This window comes from Carassius auratus, chromosome 20 (assembly GCF_003368295.1).
Source record: "Carassius auratus strain Wakin chromosome 20, ASM336829v1, whole genome shotgun sequence".
Classification (NCBI taxonomy): Eukaryota; Metazoa; Chordata; class Actinopteri; order Cypriniformes; family Cyprinidae; genus Carassius; species Carassius auratus.
The window spans coordinates 4,476,434-4,492,970 of NC_039262.1; the positions used below are offsets into that span (position 1 = coordinate 4,476,434).

The following is a 16,537-nucleotide window of genomic DNA, read 5'->3' on the forward strand; positions in this document are numbered from 1 at the left end:
TTTATTTATTTTCAACAAGCAAAAAACAGTAAACTTGTTATTACTTGCACTACTGTCTGTTCATCCAGAAACACTGAGTAATCCATTTGCACACTCTAATATTTTCTATGCACTTTACTGTCCATTGCACTAGTGTAAATGATATTTATGTGTTCATGGTTTCTGCCTAAAGTGGACATACACTTTTGCATAATCTGTATAGTATGTTCATAGTACACCTATCTGTATATCATGCTAATAGTATTTAAAATCTGTAAATTATGTCCATAATACCACCTTATCTGTATATTTATTGTACATCTGTAACATATTGTAGATCTTGTATATTCTGTACTTACTGCTTATTGCACTTCTAGATAGATGCTAACTGAATTTCGTTGCCTTGTAACTGACAATGACAATAAAGTTGAATCTAATCTAATTTAATCTAATAATAGTAATAAAAAGTAAACGCCGGTATATTTCTCCACTGAGCCGAAAGGTGTCGCTGTTTAAAAAGACAATGAAACGTCACACGTGCGACGTAGAGGTGAGAGGTCAGAGCGTCGTCCTGCACACTCGACGACAGAATGACAACATTACGAGCTTTCACCTGCGATGATCTGTTTAAATTCAACAATATGTGAGTAATAGCGATATAATAGCGTTGATAATTATCTTTTTTATATTTGTATACCAATACCATGCTACTTTCTGTTAGCGTACTGTTCTGCGCTATTTTGCTATTGTGTTTTCTACATGTTGAACATGATCGGAGTAAACATCTAGTGATAGTTTTACCTGTATACTAAATGTTAATAATAATTCTATCAATGTTGTGTTAATTCCACATGTAACTGTAATGTTTAATTATTTTAGTTTTGTTTGTATATGCTGCTCGTCATATGAGATTGTGATGTTTACATTAATCTGTGTATTTTCATCCCACAGTAATCTGGATCCCTTGACAGAAACCGTATCCTTTAAAGCACATCCTTCAAAAATGTTAATCAGTCTGTCACTAGGTTTATTATTGATTTATTCCTAGCTTTTTTTTCTTGACTTTAATTTATTGTACAGTATGGAATTCCCTTCTATCTTCAGTATTTGGCTCACTGGCCGGAGTATTTCATAGTCTCAGAGGCTCCAGGAGGTGAACTGATGGGCTACAGTGAGTCAGACGTGTCTCTTTCTGATCTGTCACACTGTTCCAAATCTGTGTGACATACTTTCTACTTTTGTAGAATACAGAAAGTCATTTTACTTTGAAATCTGGCATGTTCCTGTGTCAAAAAATGGATGCTGCAGAATGAATCCAACTGGGCTCAATAATAACAGGGCCTTGATGATGTCATCTAAAAAAAAAAAAAAAAAAAAAATTGTTTACATTACATTTTGATGCAAATTTTGTCAGTAGTAAAACATAAATCATTCGCAGTAAGACTAGAAACATGTATTAAAAAAGTAACTAGAATACATTTTGATTTCATGTGCATCTCTCAGACTTGAGTAAAAATCTAACCTGTATGTCACTTGTCGTCTGGTAGTCATGGGAAAGGCAGAGGGGTCCGTCGCTAGAGAAGAATGGCACGGGCACGTCACGGCCCTCTCTGTGGCACCCGAGTTCAGACGGCTGGGTCTGGCTGCCAAACTCATGGAGATGTTAGAAGAGATCTCAGAAAGGTAACATCACTCATTTGTACTTTCCTTTAGACAAAAGTATGTGTTTAATAAATGCATGTGGTAATAAAAACAGGCAGAACAGTATAAACTGAAATTATATTTGCACAGTATCTGTACACTGAGTTCCTCTATGTCTCTCGTTTATTTAGGAAGGGCGGATTTTTTGTGGATCTCTTTGTGCGAGTTTCTAATCAAGTCGCTGTGAATATGTACAAACAGCTCGGCTACAGCGTGTACAGAACCGTTATCGAGTATTACTCGGCTAATAACGGTGAACCGGATGAAGATGCCTATGGTAGGTTTCTTTACTTGTGTGAGCATTAAACTGCTGTTCAATTGATTTCTGAAGATCATGTGACACTGAAGACTGGAAGAATGATGCTGAAAACACAGCTTATGTATTCAGTTAGAAAACAGTTGATTAAAATTGTCACACCATTTCACAATATTACTGCTGATCAAATAGATTCAGCCCTGGTGTGCAGAAGAAACTTCTCACTGACCCCGAATGTTTGAATGGTGGTATATGTGACTTGCTGGATTTTCAAATAATAATCATATTCAGGTTATTATTTGTGTTTCTGAGACAAGCATTACCAATATTATTGCTCATATTTAAGGTTAGAGCTTTTAATATACCCCTAACCTTAGATTTAAAATTGAAAGACAAAACCAAGCATCACGGTAAAGACTTTTGCAAGCTAAACCCTCTTTTCTTATTTTACTCTTCTTTCATATGACAGATATGAGGAAAGCTTTATCCAGAGACACAGAGAAGAAATCCATAATCCCGCTTCCGCATCCAGTCCGGCCAGAAGATATTGAATAACACGAACATGTGGCTCTCTGGAATCCTCAACATCCAACCGGGAAAACAGACATTGGCTTTTTTTAGATAAATTGTGTCGGAGAGTCACTGCTTTGAATGAATCGGGGTAATAAAGCTGAAACTAAAGGACTTTGGGATTGTAGTTACATGAAATAAAAAGGTTAAAGCAAACACTTGTTGCATTGGTCTTTTTAAATAAAAAATAAAACACTCGTGCGCAGATTGATTACTGATAAGCGTATAAAAAAAAGCTTTCTGCTGTAATATTTTTGCCTGTAATATTGCAAATGCTATCAAAATAAGACCGGTAACACTGTATAGACATTATCATAAACTTGTCCCTGTAAATGTGTTCAAATACGTCCATGCACAGCCTCAGTAAATAAATTCAATAAATGCAGAGTAGACAACTCAGCCTCTGCATCAGAAAACAATCATCATTAATAACATGACAACTGTGCAAACGTTTGCAATAAGATTCCCTCTGATTCTTCAACTACAATGTAAGCAATGATCTGTTTGGGAGCCGTCATATTCACAGTATCACAGTGAGTGATTGGCACATTTGGTTCACACCTTTATTTTGTTACAAAAGAAAAGAGACAGAAAAAGAAAAGAGACCGAGAAAGAAACGGAGACAAATGACATGTAACGTTGCACCAGAGCAGGTCAGTGATTTTCTGTGTCTGCTTTGGTTTGTTCCGTCTTGTCATCTTGGCGGGGGCCACCATCACTCTCGCTGTCACTGCTACTGCTGCTCTCAGCATCATCGTCGCGATCGTCGTACTCCTTTTCAGGCTGTTCTCTTTGGGCTGCAGGTCCCTGATCTTCTGGCTCTGGGCTCTCCTCTGCTTCCTTCCCTTGAGGTACCTGCTGTCCTTCATCATCATCCTCATCTTCTTCTTCTTCCTGCTCTTCTTCATCCTCCTGCTTCTGCTGTTTCTTCCACATCTTGGCCATGGCCAGCAGTTTAAGGTTGGGCAGGTTGGCAGCGTCCTCGGGGAAGATGTAGTCGTAGTATTCTTCCCAACCTGCATCCGACTGATAAACAAAAGACAATGTTAGGGATGTGAAACTTTGAATCAATTCAATTAATGATTCATAGGTATTTAATTCAGGAAAGATTTTTTCCCCAATTCAAAAGTATTTGATTCGCATCGACACAATTTTATTTCGATTAGCGATTCTGTATCGGTAGCGATTTAAGTACATTAATAGGATTATGTAAATGCTTCTCCTGTCCCTGGTAAGAAAAGGAAAGAGACAAATTGCTTAAGAATGTTTAATCCAAGAGATATATATATAAGTCTCATCAGTCCAAAAATACGTCATGATGAGGAAAAAAAACATGAGTCGCACTGGACTATAATGCTGTGTTTACACCAAATGCGAATAGAGCGTCTGGCGCGAATGATTTCAATGTTATGTCAATGCAAAGGCGCGTTTATGCGTGTCTGGAGGTCTCGTGGCGCAAATGAGGCGTTTAGCGCAGAGAACGGAAGACGCAAATTTGCCTCATTCACGCGTCTAGTTGAATGATGCGAATTGAGCGTGGGTGATACGCGCGTCAAGCGCAAACATTACCGTCTACAGCCGCGAGAGGGTGCTCTATGTTTACTGAGCAGCATAGAGCGCCCTCTCGTGGCTGGAGACGGTAATGTTTTCTCTTGATTCATTTCTCCAGGTTCAGGTCAAATTAATTTTGATAAATAAGTCGCACCTGACTATAAGTTGCAGGACCAGCCAAAATACGAAAAAAAGTGCAACTTATAGTCCGGAAAATACAGTATAAAAATTTTTAATAAATTTTTTTTTTATTATTATATTAATAATTCTTTATTAGTTTTTTTGAAAATATATGTATTGGCAGCTTTATTAATAGTTTGTGTGTGCATAAAAGCAATATAATTACATTTTTATGTATTTTTATTTTAAATTGTTGAAAAATATTGAATGACACTTTCAAAATCACAACTGATTTGATTTTTACAATTTTATATTGATTTTTGAATGAAAAAAACATTTCATGATTTTCGGCAGAATTTCTAATTGATAGAGCCAGTCATTATTTCTCCAATAATTTGCACATGCAAGTAAAATGCTCAATCATACTTTACATTAACTGAGAGTAGCTAACAAAGCAACTTTAAATCATACTTTACTTTCATACTTTAAAATTTTAAATAGATTCTTAAATGAAACCATTTCCATTTCTAATGATTTCTAATGGTTAAATTAAGAAAACAAGTGTCACTATAACTTCAAAAACGTGTGCATGCAATGAATTCAAATTAGTTTTTAATATTTATGATGACTCAATGTAAGAAAAGAACCTGCACCCACAATCTCAGAAGCATGCAGCAAACAGGACAGAAGGCAGCATAAATTCTCACCCCGTCCTCTGCTGTGATCTTCCTCCTCTTCTTCACCTTCTCCGGCAGGAGTTTCTGGACTCTTTCCTTGTTGGCTAAGGATCCAAACTCATCCTCAAAGTCTCTCCAGGACTCCAGGAGCATCAGACGTTCCTCCTTCTCCTCACAGCCCTGCATACTCTTATTGGCCTCCTCATAGATCTGTCTGCATCTCTGTATGCGGTCGTCACTGTCGATGGACAGCTCAAACTGGCCAAAGCTGATCCAGACCTACAATTCAACCAGATTGAAAAATGAATGCTTCAGATATTCATTTAGAATGAGCATGATGTGTTGCCGTCCTTCTGGTGGCTTACTTTGACATGTTGAGTACGCTGTAACAGTCTCTTATAAAGTCCTCGTGTGTTGTCGTATTCTTCTTGTTCGATCTCAAAGTCGATGTATGACTTCCACAGCACCTGATGAAAACAATACAGTAACTTTAAAAGTTAACAAGTGCTTTTTGTTAAGTATTACATCAGGCTTTCATGGCTCATATAATATGATTTAGTGAGAATATGGAGGGGAAAAAACTCGGAAGGAACCAATAACTGTAAAGAGAGAGAAATGTGAAGTAGTGACCTCTGGCATGTCGAGTCGCGGTTGTCCAATGGCCAGTTCAAATATGGCTCTGGCCCGCTCTGTGTCTCCCAGGATGGTCTCCAGCTCGGCGAACTTGATCCAGGTGGTGCAGTTTTCTGGACTGAACTCCAGATACTTCTCGTAGAGCTTCCTGCAGCGGTCAAACTCTCTCAGCTGTAGCTCCAGCTCGATGTAGCCTTTGAACAGTTTGTTTTTCGGACACTTTCCGATGGCTGTGCCCTGACAGGAGAGAGGTCAGAGGTCAATGTGTAGGAAGTACACTACCATTCAAAAGTCTGCGGTCAAGAAATCTCCTATACTCCCAAGGCTGCATTTATTTAATCAATAATTGTAATAACTGTTTTCTGTAAATATATTTTAACATTTATTTCTGTGATGCGCAGCTGTGTTTTCAGCATCATTCCTCCAGTCTTCAGTTTCACATGATCATTCAGAAATCATTCTGATATTCTGATTTGCTGCTTAAGAAACATTTCTGAGTATTATAAATTTTTCCAGGAATCTTTGATAAACAGAACACCATTAATTTGACATGGAAATCTTTTGCAACATTATAAATGTCTTTACTGTCACTTTTGATCAATTGAATGCATCCCTTTTGAATAAATTAATTAATTTCTTTTTATTTTTTTTATCTTCCTGATCCCAAACTTTTGAACGGTAGTCTAAAAGTATATAAATCTGTTTTCAGAGTGAAACACTTACCAGGCCTCGTCTAGCGTTCTGGAGGTTTTTTTGTCTGATTTCAAACTGTCCGTATAAGAGCCAAATCTTGGCAAAGGTAAACTGAGTATTAAAAAAAACATAGGCTATGGTTAGAAAGCAATCCATAAAAAATGTACTTAGAAATGATACCTATATAAGCACGAGCACAGTTTCAGCAGTTCAAATTGTTGCCAAAAGGGGGCAGAATTAACATTTTAAGGACTGGTTTACCAGAAACTGACATGAGGTCATGTAAACAGTGTTTTAACCACCATAGGAAGGGCAGTTTTACCTTTTTGTGTGGTATAAGCTCCAGACACGCTTGATACACCTGCCTCGTTCTCTCAGGGTCCTGAACAAATCGGACAAAGACATAATACATCAAACTCCAATTCTAAATGTGGACATAATTCCACGGTTTAACTGAGAGATGCAAATGAACGCTGCATACTTCAGCTCAGCGACGTCTATCATACCTTGACCTCCAGCTCCTCGTAGAGAGCGTAGTTAATCCACAGGTAGATGTAGCGTCTCCAGTGTCTCTTCTCTTGGATGGGGGGTGTGTTGGCTATCGCTCTCTCGTACACTTCTCTAACCGTGTCTGCGTCGGTGTCACTCTCCACCAGCCGCAGGTAATCAAACCAGGCATCATAATTGTGTGGGTTTGCCTATACAGAAAAAGAAAAAGAAAAACTGCTAATAAGAAACACTGAGTCATTAAGTAAGATACTGATGCTTTGCAAAAGGCTAAAACTACAACTTGCTTTAACGATGACTAAAAAGTTTCCAAGAAAGTCCTTAGGATGTTTTATAATCAGAACTAAAAGTAAGTATTATGAAATTTTGATTTAGGATTAATGGTCATTTAGATAATTACAATTTAATTGTTTATTTTGTTGTTACTAACGCTATAAGGCTAACATACACACCCCCGAAGGAGTCATTTATTAAAATATTTACAAAGCATTCTTAAGATTACTGTACTAGGCAGAATGACATGAACAATATCAAATAAAGAAAGACATGCATATATTTGGTTGAATTTATACATCCACACAGATGCACACACAGTATTAATATTACCATACATACAAGTTTGCTTTCCTCACCTTGACTTCCTCTTCATACTGAAACCTCCTCTTGCTGACGATCACGTCCTCGATTCCTCTCCTGTCTCCAAACCTCTTCTCAAACACGGTGTAGTTCTTAAACAGCTCCTGGGCCTGCTGCTTGGGGATCCTGTCCAAAGCGTATTTATAGATGACACGAACCCTCTCAAACTAAAAGACAAAAAGCCAACGGTCAGTTCTGAACAGGAAATATCAGAAGGGTCATGAACGCAGGAAGTCATACCTCTTTCTGCTTCTCCTCGAATCTGGCAAAAGCCACGTAGAGGTTCTCGCTGATATGGTCCTCACCAAAAAACTCTACAGCTCTCTCGAACACCTTCCTCGCCAGAGCGATGTAACCGTGCTTCTCTTCGAAGTGAGCGTACTTGATCCAGTTCTTCACTTCGGGATGGACCATCACAAGTGCTCTGCCATTAAGGATAACTACATTTTTTACATAACAGCCATTCATTCGAAAATAAAAATAATACACACTACCAGTCAGAAGTTTCTGAACAGTAAGATTTTTAATGTTTAGTAAAGAAGTGTCTTCTGCTCAACAATCCTGTATTTATTTGATCCAAAATACAAAAAAAGCTAATATTGTGAAATATCTGTAGTATTTAAAATAACTTATCTATTTGAATATGCAGTATTTTAAAATGTAATGTATTTATCTGAAATAAAAATCTTCTGTAACATTATACATTGTTCCATTCAAATACTTGGGAGTCAGCATCATTTTTTGGGAGGGGGGATTATAGAAATGAATACTTTTATTTAGCAAGGATGCTTTAATTTAATCAAAAGTGATTATAAAGACATTTATAATGCTACAAAAGATTTCCATTTCATATAAATGCTGTTATTCTGAATGTTCTATTCATCAAAGAAACCTGAAATATTCTACTCAAGTGTTTTCAACATAATCATGTTTTTTGAGAAGCAAATCATAATGTTAGAATGATTTCTGAAGGATCCTGTGACTGGAGGACTGATGCTAGAAATTCAGCTTTGAAATCACAGGAATAAATTACAGTTTAAAATCCATTCAAATAGAAAACAGTTATTTTAAATGGTAAAAATATTTTACAAATGTATTGTTTTTGCTGTATTTTGGATCAAATGAATGCAAGCTTGGTGAGCAGAAGAGACTTCTTTAAAAACATGAAAAATCTTCCAGTTCAAAAACTTTTGACTGGTAGTGTAATATAAAATAATAAACCTTAATAAAATAAATATTAGGTTTATTTCAAGTCAAATATATTTGTATGCCACTTTTCACAATACACATTATTTCAAATGAGTTTTACAGAAATTCACATTGTTAATGTTTATAATATCTTCATGCTTTATGCATTTAGCAAATTAAAGCCAGGCGATAATATAGTTACATTTTGCCACGATACAAGTAATCAAGCTGTATATCGCCCTCCTATGCAAGTATACTGTATATACGCAGTTGAAGTTGGACATACTTGTATCTAAATTTATATAAAAAGTTAGGTGATTATATAGTTTCATTTTGCAAAGAAATGAATAAGGCAGTTGAGATTTGCTATATAGTATATGGTTTTATATGAGTTCACTGTATGTATCTGCATACTGCTGATGTAACAGGCCATTTATGAAAGGATATATTTCTCATAGATGCTGCGGGACTTGTCCACTTCCTTATAGCGCAGCTCAAAGTTGATGTAGGAATGCCAGGCCTGTTCCTCCGGCTCCCACTCCATCCAGCGCTCAAACACCTGTCTGCAGCCAGCAATGTTCCCCAGCATCTCCTCCATATAGGTGTACTTGTACCTGGTGCATAAACGCATGAATGAATGAATGAATCAAAAGAAAAAAAACACATAGTATCTGTGTCTGAACGTGTATGTGATCATGAGGAGGAAGCATACCAGAACTGATTGACACGGGGCAGGATGGTGATGGCTCGGTCCCAGATGTTGCGAGCGTGATTCACCTGCCGGTTCTTCATCTCCATCTCTGCATACTTCAGCCACAGCGTGATGTTGCGGTGATCCACGTCGAGCGCACGCTCGTAGATAGAGCGAGCTCTGAAGGCAATAAAAACAGTTACAGAAATCACTTCCAGTCTACGATTAAGTCATCGGACAACAAACTAAAACTCACCTCTGGACTTCCTTCAGGCTCTCCTCCCATTGTGCGTACTTGATCCAGTTGCTGATTACAGTTCTGTTCTTCCTGATGTTGTCTTCAAACCCCTATAAAAGTAAAAAAATAAAAGTTGGATGTGTTTAGATATGCATCATAGAAATGGCATTTTTAGATCATGGATTCCTGTTTTTCTATATGATAATACCATGTTGTCATGTTTTAAAGCATAAATATTTGGGACAGATGTCATGACAGTGCAATGTTTTCTGGAAAAAAAAATACAAAATTCCATATTTTCTGAAGATGTTCCATGGTATTATGTTTTTGTATATGCTCTTTTATATATTACATTACATTTAGCAGAGGCTTTTATCCAAAGCATCTTACAAATGAGGACAATGGAAGCAATCAAAAACAACAAAAGAGCAATGGTATAAATAAGTGCTATAACAAATCTCAGTTAGCTTAACACAGAACATATAGCAAGGGCTTTTAAATAAGATAATAAATAAAAACAAATAGAATAGAAAAAAAATGTTAAAAGATAGTTAGATGTTTTTTATTTATTTATTAAAGAATAGAATTATAATAGTGAGAGCTAAAGCTAGAGTTAAAAATTAATCTTGCTGCCTCCTTCAGAATTAATTGTGAATGTTTGATAGAACTGGCTGGAAGACCTGCCAAGAGAGCATTGTAATAGTCCAGCCTGGACAGAACAAGAGCTTGAACAAGGAGTTGTGCAGCGTGTTCCCAAAGAAAGGGTCTGATCTTCTAGATGTTGAATAAAGCAAATCTGCAGGATCTGACAGTTTTAGCAATGTGATCTGAGAAAATCAGTTGATCATCAATCATAACTTCAAGGTTTCTGGCTGTTTTTGAAGGAGTTGTGGTTAGTGTGCCTAACTTGATAAAGAAATTGTGATGAAATTATGGTAAATGTTTTTTTGCCAAATATGTTGAGGTCATATACAGAACATATAGCACGTGTACCTTCCTCTTCTTCAGTTTGTAGTCGTTGAGCTCTTCTGCATCAGTGATCTTCTGTTTGGGTGGAGGAGGCAGCAGCTCGAGCTCTCTCTCCTTCGCCTCTCTGAGCAGCTGCTCCGCGGTGATCTGCACCTCTGCTGGGGCTTTATTCTTCACCTGAACACACGACACGAAATAAGTACAAACAGAAACAATGTTTAACTCAATGAACTACATCTATAAACACTATCTAATATGTGTTTACAGTGAAACACTGCCGCTCCATGCTAATGCTAACTCGCTAAACATTATTTATTTTCTACCTTTGCAACCTTCGGGATTCTCTGTTTACCCGCCGCGGTGGACGCCATGATTATTACACTACTGTCACTTTATTATAAGGTAACTTTGCGTATTTCTTAACGTTTTTAAAACTTGAATAAGCCGCTAAAAGTTCAGCGACGTTTCTGTTCCGTGTGTCGCACGCGCGTCGCGTTTGCCGTGACGTGAGGTAACCTTTGACTGAAGCTACGTCACTGAGCACGGTCACCATAGTTACAGGACGCTCGCTAAAGGTTAGCTGTGACTCCATATGAACGTTTACGTGAAAAAATAGTTCAGGTTTAAATTATTCTCACACGAAAGGTTTGTTTATAGTGCTTTTGTTTTGTATTTTTCTTAAATGTAAATGAATGAACATTATTTTTCTTATGTATTGTTGTGTACAAGCGACGAAGCTGAAATCAAAGGTTTGTTATTGATTTGTTTGGCAATTCTATGTGTGCGTCTTAAACATTTAACTGGTAGTACAGAAATGACAAAAAAAAATGCAGATCTCTACAGCCATAGCACAATGTATGTCTGTATCTAAGCGTATTTGTGTATTTTCTTAATTGTATTAGGTTTAAAATGAGCACCATCACCTCTTCCGCTGGGAAAGCTGAAAGTGTGAGTGTGAGGAGAACTGAATGGTCAGATGCTGAAGAGATCAATGATCTGATCAGTCCTGCAGCTGTTGCTGTGTTTGGGAGAATCAATGTCATTCATCTTCTGTAAGTGTTAAAGTTATGACAATTAATATGCAATAAGTCTCTTAAAATAAATGAAATAAATACACACAAAATAAAGTAAGCACATTTTAATTTGCAAACTTAAATTTAATAAAATACAATTATATTTAGTTTTTTTTTTTGTATTGAGAAAAATATACAAATTAATTAGATTAATCATATTAGTCATTTATAAATGTTTAAATGTATTTACATTTAAATGTAAATATTTATTAAAAAAAATGTAATGTTAATGCATGAATGACCTCTAATACTAGCTTGCTCTATTCTTTTTCTATTCTATCTGTTTTCTTTTTATTTATTATATTATTTAAAAGCCTTTATTATGTGTACTGTGCATATACTATTGCTCTTTTGTTGTTTTTGATTGCTTCCATTGTCCTCATTTGTAAATCACTTTGGATAAAAGCGTCTGCTAAATGACTAAATGTAATGTAAATGTAAATGAAAGTATGTATTTATTATTGTTTTATTTTTCTTCTGTAAGACTATCTATGCTCTCAAAAAAATGACAAAAGCTAATCACTTAAAAGTACATATAAAAATCTAAAGCATCTTACAGTGCATTCAGGCTATACATTTTTTAACTAACATGTATTCCCTGGGAATCTAACCCACAACCTTTTGCACTAGCGCAATGCTCTACCACTGAACCACAGGAACATTACTATCTAGTAAGAACATATTACTACCTAAAGAAGTGTACCTTTTGAACAGGTAGCTCAGGAGTGACAGCTTTTTTTGTTGTTTATTTTTTTCTGAGAGTACTTTCATTTATTTGTATTATAATATAGTATAATCAGAAATATTTCATGTCTTAGACTTGTTTGATTTAATGGAATTTTTTCTATTTCTCATTGCAGTGAGAAAGCTAATTTAGCCGTGTCCCTGATCACCGCTACGAATGAAGTTTTGGCCCATGCATCTTTCTCAGACCACCCCACTGAAGAGCTGGTGGATCAGGCATGCTGGAAGAATTTACTTCAGAATCACGTCAATGGCGAGAAATTCATGGTAGGCAAAGCAAATAAACGACGATGTCCATTCATATTTAACATATCCATTTTACAGCCCCCTGACAGACTGTCTGTCTTTCCTCCAGCCCATGAACACTCTTTTCCTGCGTTTATTTGTGGCTCAGCCTGGCTTCTCCATAGGGGGCGCTAAAGAGATAATGAGGTAAAAGAAAACTGCTTTGTATTTTCTTTTATCGATGTGAACATTTAAAGGTGAATCTCACCAAAAAATATATCTTTTTTTAATGTGACCTGTACATGTTCTTGACAGGTTTTGTGAGGTTCACCTATAAGGCAGAAGGATAAACACAGTCTGCTCATTGGTTTATATCTAATGTAATAAAACAAGATTTTTCTGTTGTTATTTGGTTAGGGTGGATATGAATCTGGTTTTAGGCAGCACAAATTGTATTGACTGCATAGCAATGTCTTCCTGTATCCATTCAATCAAATTCAATGATAAAAGATTTTTATTTCCTTCCTATCTAAATTCTAGAACAGTTTTCAATGCCGTTGTGGAGCTGGAATACATCTGCCTCCTGACTCCCTACAGAGGCTCACTTGGTAGAAAATAAATGAGTATAATATTACTTAGAATTTTTGTGTGTGCTGGGATTGACAGTAACATTGTTAAGACATTATTCTGTCATTCTCTTCATATCAGAGGCAGCACTGGAGAAGATCTTTGAACCCGTGATGTCTGTTCAGGATGAGGTTCAGTATTCGGCCTACGTCTGTCAACGACACAATCACTGCCCTCGACTTCACATCCGCAGGGCCAGGTTTGTAAACCTCTCATTTACTGTACTTATGAATGGGTGAATCTCATTAAAAAACTGACAAATACATATTTCACTGTATTGTGACATGAAGTACATGAGAATGAAGCACATTTTCCAAATTTACATTTGCAATACATTACTGTAATGCTAAAATAAAATAAATGTATACAATTATATTTTGTTATTTATTTTTCAATTATTACTATACTTATTAGATTAATTCAACTATAAGTCATTTATTCAGATTCAACATTGAAACAATTAAAATGTTTCAAAGCATTTAAGTTAGTCATTCAAATACTGTATGAGTAATATAAATATATATATATAATTTAATAATTGTAATTGTAATAATTGTACAATTGTAATTGTAAAGTATTCTTATAATACGGTACTATTAATTTATTCTGATTATAATGTAAAATTGTTACATTATTTATTGTTACGTTATTATTAAATTATTATAAAAAATGTTATACTTGTCTTGCAATAATGATAATAAAGTTAATGCGAATCATCAATGAGAACAGTGAAAATAACAAAGAATAAAAAAAAAATCTATAAACTACTATAATGGGCAGGAAATATGCTTAATTTGAATAATAAATAATTGAAAAAAATATTAATTCAAATTTTTCTATGCAAAATATAATCTCTTATTTTCCTCTTATATTTTGGGTGAAAAGTGACATAGGCATGTTTCTGTGAAATTCACTCATTTGTGTCATTCAAATTCACTGGTTCTGACAGTCGTGTAGTTTCATCTAGTGTAAAGCCGATCATAATCCATGTCTAGACTTTTTTTGTCCTACTGTACACAATTTATATCAATATATAGTTCATACAGGGCATTTGCAGCACAGTGATGTATTAAAATCCTGTTGCAATAACTTTCCGTTCCCCAGAGTGGAAGATCACGATGACCTCATGCACATATTTGCAGAGCAGATCACGCCACTGGTGGAGTCCCACGGGCCGTACTTCCTGTCTGAGCTCATCGAGGCTCAAGACCAGGAGAACCATGCAGCTGTCTGTGAAGTTAGTCAGGTTTTGTTTACAATTGAGAGATTCAAAAATAATTTGGTTAATAAAGCTCTGAAAATTTGGTCGGGCACATAAAAAAAAACACAAATATGCCCTCTTTTAATGCCCTAAATCATATTTGTGAAATGATATCCTTTACTTGTGTCTTGCTACTTTTAGGGGTGTTGATTTCAAAAATAATTCCTGTCACACTTTCTAATAAAATATGATGCATTTGCTCTCTTATTTTGCAGTGAGAAAAATACGTAATGGAAAGTTTTAGCATTATCAAATAACATAATATCAGGCCTTTTTGTAAATCAGCATATAAAAAAAACTATAAAAAAAGATTATCTCTTATTTATCTTAAACAACAAAATGGAAAGCAACTATTTTTTTAAGCTTTTTTGCTTCCAGTGGTGGACAGTAATGGAGTAGCTTTACTTCGTTACTGTACTTAAGTACATTTTTCAAGTATCTGTACTTTACTGAAGTAGTTTTATTTTGAGTAACTTTTACTTTTACTTCACTACATTCCAAAGCATAAGATCGTACTTTTAACTTCACTACATTTCATAAAACATATCGTTACTCCCTATAATATATCACGTGCTCCGACACGCAGAGTCTGATTCATCATGAACGAACTGAGTCTTTTCAAAATAAACCTTTAAATCGGATCGCGAATCGCACCAAACGATTCGTTTACGAATTAGAATGATCCGATTGCAGCTGTTCTGGAGTCGACCACTCACTGATTCAAATGAACCGTTTAGTGCGAGTCTACAGAAGTAAGAACTGTGAGATATTGTGAGCGCGTGCGTCTGATGTTGCTAAAAGTAAGTTATTAATGTCGGAATTTAGGATTAATTATTGTAACTGAAAATCATATTTTTTATTATTTATTTTATATTTTTTATTTTGATAATTTAGAATTATTACTGAAATACAACCTTTTTTTTGTTTCAAACAGTTCATTGAACAATAATAAATGAAGTACCTGAAGCTGACAATGAAGTAAATGTATAATAATTAGCAAAGATTATTAATTTAGCGCTGTAAACGCGCGTGTGAGGGGCGGAGACGCGCTGCGGAGCGTCAGATGCGCTTGAGGACCAAACACAGCAGAGCGGTAGGAAACTTCACTCCTCTCTCTTTTACTATAGCGATTTATTTTTAGATACGTGATCTGAGTCTTTCATAGAGTTGTAGAGTTAGAGTTATTAGAGAAATATAATTATTTTTTACATTCTTTGGTCGAAGTTTTCAGATCGGCAATTCGGAGCCTGTTCGCGACTCTGTTGATTCAGATCGGGACTTCACAGCCTGTTCGCGACTCGGTTGATTCAGATCGGGACTTCTGGACTTCGGAGCATTTTCGCGACTCGGTTGATTCAGATCGGGACTTCGGAGCATGTTCGCGACTCGGTTGATTCAGATCGGCACTTCGGAGCATGTTCGCGACTCGGTTGATTCAGATCAGGACTTCGGAGCCTGTTCGCGACTCGGTTGATTCAGATCGGCACTTCGGAGCATGTTCCCGACTCGGTTGATTCAGATCGGCACTTTGGAGCATGTTCGCGACTCGGTTGATACCGGCACTTCGGAGCCTGTTCGCGACTCGGTTGATTCAGATCAGGACTTCGGAGCCTGTTCGCGACTCGGGTGATTCAGATCGGCACTTCGGAGCATGTTCGCGACTCGGTTGATACCGATCGGCACTTCGGAGCCTGTTCGCGACTCCATTGATTCAGATCGGCACTTCGGAGCCTGTTCGCGACTCGGTTGATTAAGATTGGGACTTCGGAGCCTGTTGGCGACTCGGTTGATTCAGATTGGGACTTCGGAGCATGTTTGATATTTTTTTTTAAAATTCAGATCTCGAAGCAGGAAGTGTTTGTCAAACAGTTAATTGGTGATAAATGAATATTTGAACTTGAGGCTTTTTTTTTTAGACGAGTAACCTTAGACAGACATGAATGTTTATTCAGAACGGTACTGAAAATAAGTAAATATTGTAGCTGATGCTAAATGTTTAGCAGGCTTGCTGGAGCTAACTTGAGGTAATTTTTATAAATAATGTCCAAATATTTTTATTCAACCACCTATAGATAGATAGATAGATAGATAGATAGATAGATAGATAGATATAGATATATAGATATATAGATTACATCTGGGGAGAAAAGAAAGGATGTGATGTTCAGAACATGGTAACTACAGTAATTATCAAAGAG

At 36.2% G+C, this 16,537-nt stretch overlaps 3 protein-coding genes across 8 annotated transcripts in view; 2 read left to right on the forward strand and 1 right to left on the reverse strand.

Annotated features, from left to right (window-relative positions):
• The first annotated feature begins 512 nt into the window (after positions 1–512).
• Positions 513–2,662, forward strand: naa20 (N-alpha-acetyltransferase 20, NatB catalytic subunit). Its single transcript, XM_026290550.1, has 6 exons — positions 513–622; positions 931–955; positions 1,060–1,150; positions 1,527–1,662; positions 1,812–1,957; positions 2,406–2,662. Exons 1-6 carry the CDS (start codon positions 570–572, stop codon positions 2,489–2,491), a joined length of 537 nt encoding a protein of 178 aa, XP_026146335.1. The 5' UTR covers positions 513–569; the 3' UTR covers positions 2,492–2,662.
• Positions 2,663–3,044: 382 nt separating this feature from the next.
• crnkl1 (crooked neck pre-mRNA splicing factor 1) lies at positions 3,045–10,915 on the reverse strand. The gene is made up of 14 exons (XM_026290549.1): positions 10,733–10,915; positions 10,434–10,586; positions 9,459–9,550; positions 9,224–9,382; positions 8,959–9,125; positions 7,564–7,742; positions 7,320–7,490; positions 6,687–6,878; positions 6,503–6,562; positions 6,211–6,291; positions 5,485–5,724; positions 5,220–5,321; positions 4,885–5,133; positions 3,045–3,532 (listed from the first exon to the last, which is right to left on the reverse strand). Exons 1-14 carry the CDS (start codon positions 10,778–10,780, stop codon positions 3,161–3,163), a joined length of 2,265 nt encoding a protein of 754 aa, XP_026146334.1. The 5' UTR covers positions 10,781–10,915; the 3' UTR covers positions 3,045–3,160.
• Positions 10,495–16,537, forward strand: part of cfap61 (cilia and flagella associated protein 61) — a 29,716-nt gene continuing 23,673 nt past the window's right edge. For 2 of the 6 annotated variants that reach the window (XM_026290542.1, XM_026290547.1), the window contains exons 1-7: positions 10,960–11,054; positions 11,312–11,461; positions 12,343–12,493; positions 12,582–12,658; positions 12,992–13,059; positions 13,160–13,277; positions 14,183–14,315. In XM_026290542.1, the coding sequence (XP_026146327.1) occupies positions 11,319–11,461; positions 12,343–12,493; positions 12,582–12,658; positions 12,992–13,059; positions 13,160–13,277; positions 14,183–14,315 (690 nt within the window). In that variant the 5' untranslated portion in view covers positions 10,960–11,054; positions 11,312–11,318. Of the gene's footprint in view, positions 10,609–10,943; positions 11,159–11,311; positions 11,462–12,342; positions 12,494–12,581; positions 12,659–12,991; positions 13,060–13,159; positions 13,278–14,182; positions 14,316–16,537 lie in introns of those variants that run through there. The other 4 variants (XM_026290544.1, XM_026290546.1, XM_026290545.1 and 1 more) reach the window with 4 other exon arrangements.

What these genes read in the sequence shown, in the direction of transcription:
- crnkl1 (XM_026290549.1), bottom strand. Translation starts at nt 10,780, where the DNA reads ATGGCGTCCACCGCGGCGGGTAAACAGAGAATCCCGAAGGTTGCAAAG. An exon ending in TCGAGGAGAAGCAGAAAGAG is followed by an intron (nt 7,491 to 7,563) that starts GTATGACTTCCT and finishes TTTGTCTTTTAG; the next exon opens with TTTGAGAGGGTTCGTGTCAT. An exon ending in AGATCACAGCAGAGGACGGG is followed by an intron (nt 3,533 to 4,884) that starts GTGAGAATTTAT and finishes TTTGTTTATCAG; the next exon opens with TCGGATGCAGGTTGGGAAGA.
- naa20 (XM_026290550.1), top strand. Translation starts at nt 570, where the DNA reads ATGACAACATTACGAGCTTTCACCTGCGATGATCTGTTTAAATTCAAC. An exon ending in TGGATCCCTTGACAGAAACC is followed by an intron (nt 956 to 1,059) that starts GTATCCTTTAAA and finishes TTTATTGTACAG; the next exon opens with TATGGAATTCCCTTCTATCT. An exon ending in ACCGGATGAAGATGCCTATG is followed by an intron (nt 1,958 to 2,405) that starts GTAGGTTTCTTT and finishes TTCATATGACAG; the next exon opens with ATATGAGGAAAGCTTTATCC.